The 5,731-nt window shown below is 40.5% G+C and overlaps 1 protein-coding gene across 1 annotated transcript in view; it reads right to left on the minus strand.

Annotated features, from left to right (window-relative positions):
* Positions 1-5,731, minus strand: part of KMT5B (lysine methyltransferase 5B) — an 18,412-nt gene that overhangs the window by 10,156 nt on the left and 2,525 nt on the right. The window contains exons 3-5 of the mRNA XM_018552859.1: positions 4,282-4,515; positions 3,967-4,120; positions 1,380-1,545 (exon numbers count right to left, since the gene is read on the minus strand). Of these exons, the coding sequence (XP_018408361.1) occupies positions 1,380-1,545; positions 3,967-4,120; positions 4,282-4,441 (480 nt within the window). The 5' untranslated portion in view covers positions 4,442-4,515. The remainder of the gene's footprint in view (positions 1-1,379; positions 1,546-3,966; positions 4,121-4,281; positions 4,516-5,731) is intronic.

Raw genomic sequence — 5,731 nt, forward strand, 5'->3', positions numbered from 1 at the left:
GGGGGGGGGGGGGGGTGGGGGGACACAGTAAGGTACTGGGCGTTTTTTACTTTAATGCAGAGAATGTATTAATGTATTGCCTTTAGAAATTACAGATCCACATTGATTTGTGCCATCGGTCTGGAATTCAGATTTATCATATTTGTTTGAATACCCCTAGAGACAGCACCAACAGTGCCGCTTAGATCTCTTATACTTCCAAGGTCTCCTGTCCCAATATGGCAACACATGCTGCATCTCCCCATTCCCTAGAAGTCTGCAAATAGCAGTCAGTAGGAGTACTGTAAGGTAAGTTCTGTTATTTCATACCTACTGTGTACCAGTTAAATTAGCATTATATATTTTTTTTATAGTCACTACAGGTACATTTGACATTACAGAAGTTGTTTCAAGGCTATTTAGGAGGTAAAATCCCTTCAACATATTTTGAGTCCTTTCTGGGGCCTACCCTAGCTGAACAAGCATGGAACAATTCCACTGGGATCCTATATCCATACAGAAGGCCAAACTAGGTGCACTAGCTATTCTCAGTTCATAGAAACAATGGGGTCTATTCACTCAGCTGCCGTAGGCAGCTGAGTGAATGACCGACCTGAAGTGAAGTGAGCCGAACTCTGTTCGGCTATTCACTTCAGGCTGGTACGGCTCAGCATGTTCGGCCGACCCGAAATGCAGAAGGAGTTCGACTCAGCCGATCCAACATCTGGATCGGCTGAGCCGACCCTCCGGCAGGCTACTCACTGCTGTTCGGTCTATTCTCATAGATGCCGAACAGCAGTGAATGAATAGCCGAATGCCGCTGAGCGGCTACTGGCTTGGCTGTTCGGTCCCTCAGAGGGACTGAGCAGAACAGAAAAAAAGAGTTTAAAAGTTTTTTAAAAAGTAAGTAGAAAACGATTGTGCGGAGCTAGCAGTGACAGCTAGCTCCGCCCAATAGTTTCCTATTGTCCAGTGGCTCTGCTGCCGTAAAAAAAAAAAAACTCTCCCGGGCGCTCTGGGAGCCTCCCGCTCCCGGCCGCCCAGGAGAGAAACACTGCGGTGTCTTTCTTGTTCTTTATTCTGACACGATCGATGTCAGAATAGAGAAAAAAAATAAAAAATTCCCATTGAAATACATTGCTACATTACTATTGGCTATTGCAATAATGTGTCTACTCTGAGAATCACCAAGATTGCTGAACTTCTCAGTGGTAATCTTGAGCAAGTCCAGCAACTCCCCATAGAATGGTAATGGATTTCCCCTTTTTGTTATCACTCATTGAAATCACTACAGGTAGATACGTAGAGAAGCAGCTTCTCTTCATAAATGAGGAAGCAGTTTACAGGCCAGTTGCCCGTCGTTATGTAAAAAATTCTTGTAGAGAGAAAAATAGACGTACATGTTCCTTGAAATGTTTCTCCTGTGCTTTATTCTTATTAAGAAAATAGTGTCGTGACCAGTCACCAGATATTAGATTTTTGAAGGTTTTCTCTAAATGTTCAGTTTTCTTGAAATGTTCAATCACTTCCTTTAGCTCTTCTTGCCTTCCTTTTATTGGACGAAACCTGGGGAGAAAAAAATAGTATTATGGGCACTGCAGGATCCCACAAATAGTGCCACATCACATAAATACCGCTGGGAAAAGGGCTATTTTATCATCCAAAATTACAAGATATCATTTTTTTTCCTTGAAAAACTAAAGATTATAAATGAAAAGAATGTTTTAGAAACAAAAAAAAAGAAAGGGAAAAAGAGAATACAAATCTGCTTAATCAGCTCAACAGGTACCTTTTAGAAAAACTTGAAGTGTAACTGGGAAGTGAGCACATTCAAAATGATAAACACAGGACAACTGTTCAACAAGTAAAAAGGAAGGAAGGAAAAGGGAGGGATAAATCCAGTGTTACCCCCTCTGCGATGAAGACAGAACTTACATGGCATTATGCCAGGGTTTTGCTACATTCTTCAAGAAATTCCTATCAAAAATAGAAGGTAGTTGTAGTGTCACAAATACCCCGCTGGATTCTCTGCAATAACCTAGGAATCAACAAACATCACTAGAGCGGAAATGCCTGACCAACATAAAGCAGGACTAGTACAGCCACATCAAAAGTAGAAAAAGAACACGTCACTGGCTTCTGGGTACTTCTTTATGACAAAGGACATGAAAATACAAAGAAAAGCAGGGTGTTGTTCTAGGGGAGTTATCTGGCTCTTCTCCGTACTTATCTGGTTTCCTCTACCAGTCTTTTATTATGCAGTCATGTAGAAAAACAGCCATACATGCACTGAAATTAATATGAATACACCCAATGCTTCCAATAACAAAGGATCTATTACTAACTATAAAACCTGTGTGACAAGACTCCAAATGGGGTTCCAGGGTTAACGGTCAGTTTTACACAGCAACGCTATAACACATGCACATTGTTGTGCATGTTTTAGCTGTATCATGTAAAAGCAGAATCAGAGACTCAGAGCAAGAAAGAATAGTTATGAATACAATCATATCCTGTTTAGATTAGTCCACTGCAGTAACACATGCACATTGCTGTGCATGGAGTTAAAATATATTTCTACTTTTGCAGCCAAACTGGGAGAACACCTTTTTAAATGTGTTACATGTTCTCATTCACAGATCATTAAAAAATAAAAATTACTGCCAACACGTTACATGCTCTATTCTAAAAGAAAAGTTTTTCTCTGTATTTAATTTTCCACTAGAATGCAAGGGAGGCTGGGCAGGTTAAGGTTACCATAATTAACCCTCTCTGTACAACGCTAGCAGATCTCAATATTATTTGTAAACTATATTTTAACACTGTCTGCCCTGAGAAAGGGTTAAAGATTTAGAAGCATTGCATGTAAATGTAAGGAAGCTCAGTCTGTCCCTGGTCTTTCTATGAGATTTTCCTGTCAGTTTCCAAAGGCCGGCTACGCAGACACGCCTAAGGTAAGACATATTGCTTCATAAATTATTTTTAGGTATGTGGTGTAAATAGGAACATAAACATATAATGGGATTTTCTCAAATTCGACTGCAAAAGTGGAAACACCCTTTAAGGCAGTCAGGCAGCCAGCATGCACCACAAGGCATATGGTTCATACATGTGCATTGTGGTACAGTACAATGCAAGTGTGTTCCAGTAAGCTGCCTAGGTGCATTGGGGAGTGATTTAAAATGGATGACATCACAACATACTGCAGTGTGTAATTGATGGAGGTGCCCTCCGCACACCTTTCAGCAGTCCCGGCCAACAATCAAATAAATGGTGCTCGAAGTAACTTCACGGATGGCACCGTGCAAAACACAAGATTGAAGAAAATAGGTCACCAGCACTCCATAAGTTAAAATAAATGAGTCCTTTTAATGGACAATGATGTCACAGAAATCCAACATGAGCCGACGTTTCGGGGCCACACAGGGTCCCTTCATCTCTTGCCTTGAAGAAGGGACCCTGTGTGGCCCCGAAACGTCGGCTCATGTTGTATTTCTGTGACATCATTGTCCATTAAAAGGACTCATTCATTTTAACTTATGGAGTGCTGGTGACCTATTTTCTTCAATACTGCAGTGTGTTTCATGCGTTGCGATAATGGATTGTAAAACACGCATTTTGACTGTCAAGCGCTAGTCTGAATAGGCCCTTAGAACACCAAAGAATCAATTAAAAAAACAAGAAAACTGTTTTTGTTCATAATCTGAATTCAAACAATGGTGGGTCAGGAAAGGTATTATAGTAATGTGGGTCACTATAAGAAAACGTACTGATAAAAGCATCAAGTTTGGGGGAACAGCAGATGTGAGGTGACAAAGAAATCGTTCCTTTCACCGCCACATTACTGCTGGTGACACCAGGCCACTTTGTCCGTCACTGGTTACGGCAATATAGGCTATACGACAAAAGTATGCAAAGTCAACAATTAGCAATTACCAATTGTTGTTTTTCAAGTTTGCCGGAAGTAACACTTTTAGAATTTGTTACCTTGTATTCATTTTGTGAGTCTGAAACCCTAAGTAGGGATCCAGCACCAGACTTGTTGCAAGATCATCGTTTTCACAGAGCTCTTTAGCGGTCATCCCTGATGAAGGTACATAGCGGCTCTGAGTTTCAAAAACATTTGTGGCTTCACCACTACCTACAAAAATAAACAGGAATTTCTTAACACAAAACACAAAAGGGATCAACATTTTCTGTATGAGAAATGTTTATATTTAAGAAAGAAATGTAATCAAAGAATATATGAACACAAGAATACAAAATGTCACTGTCCAATATATAAAGAGATGGCGTACTTACACCTGCTTGATCTTCTATCAGAAACATTTTTAGTGCCTCTTAAATTTCCTCTCCCTAATCTGTGCAGCTTGGCCCGACTCCGATGGTGCTCATGGGACAGCCTGTTGCCATGTCTCCTGCCATTCACTACCATGTTCTTGGATTCGCCCAACCACTTCATGCCAACATTCAACCTGGCCTAGTTGCATTTAGTCGCACTCTGAATGGCCCCGAGAATGGGTCAAATAATTGTACCTGTAAACAATAAAATGGGTTAACTCTATAAATCAGCTACCTATATATGCAATAAAAAAAATAAAGAGATTTGATAAAATTCCAGAACAAAATACAAGCATAGAAACAACATTGTGTGATGGTTTTAACATGTTGCCACTTTTTTTTGTAGGGGCAACTATCTGAGATGCTTAATGGGATTCTTGACCCCCACCCAAATTTTCAAATTCATCTGGCAACAAAGCTTTCCTAATAATCACCTAACAACCACTGAGGGACCCAGCTATAGCCAGGGCAGGCAGCATGGCTTACCCAGAACAGTCAATCAGTGTGTGAACACAGGGCCTGCACAACCAGGACCAACAGCTAGAGGGAGCCTGAATTGTTTAGTAATGGAACATTGTGCTGGGAACACAGAAGCTAGAAGTGGCCAACAGTCATTAAATCACTCTACAGAGACAACTGCCAACCTCTTCCAAACATTGTGTACATTGTCAGAGATGAGCATAATGATATTGGATCCATATTAATACAAAAAAGTGATTCACAATGTATGGCTAAAACACAACAAGAAATTACCCCAATAAAAAAAGCAAAAAATATGAAAAGGTTTTGTTTGCCATATGGAGCTCTGTGTACACTAAATAGATCCTTTGCTGTCACTTGTCTTTCCTGGGATACAACCTGGAAAACCATTGACCAAACAGAGCTTAGTAAAACATATTGTAACACTGGCTATTAATCATGGATACAGTCGGGATGGGTAAAGAAGAACTCCGGGGAACATTTTCATAAACACTTGCAGTGGGGCTACCCCCACACTGCAAGGGTTAACTGCTCGTTTTTGTCTAGGTGTTGAAGAAAAAAGAAAAAAAAAGGTTATACTCACCAGATGGAATGCTCCTCGGCGTCCTCATGTCTATACACATGTTTAGAACGTGATGACACAAGAATTCTTAGACCACTGCAGAGGAGGGGGAGAGAGGCTCTAGGGATAGGTCTAAGAACAATCCGGCATGATCGGGTAAGTATAACTTTTTTTTTTTTAGCACCTACACACAAACGAGCAGTCAATCCTTGCATTGTGAGGGTAGTGTGTTTGATGTCTGTGCCCCATTGCGGAGATTTCACTTTACTTCCTGGCTAAGAGATACAATGAGAAGTGAGAATAAATATCTAAAAATTTAGGGGGGAATTTTCCCTCATTTTTGTCCCCATTATTATTTTTCCTGCAACA

Source organism: Nanorana parkeri, unplaced genomic scaffold, assembly GCF_000935625.1.
Source record: "Nanorana parkeri isolate BGI_ZX_2015 unplaced genomic scaffold, ASM93562v1 scaffold99, whole genome shotgun sequence".
Classification (NCBI taxonomy): Eukaryota; Metazoa; Chordata; class Amphibia; order Anura; family Dicroglossidae; genus Nanorana; species Nanorana parkeri.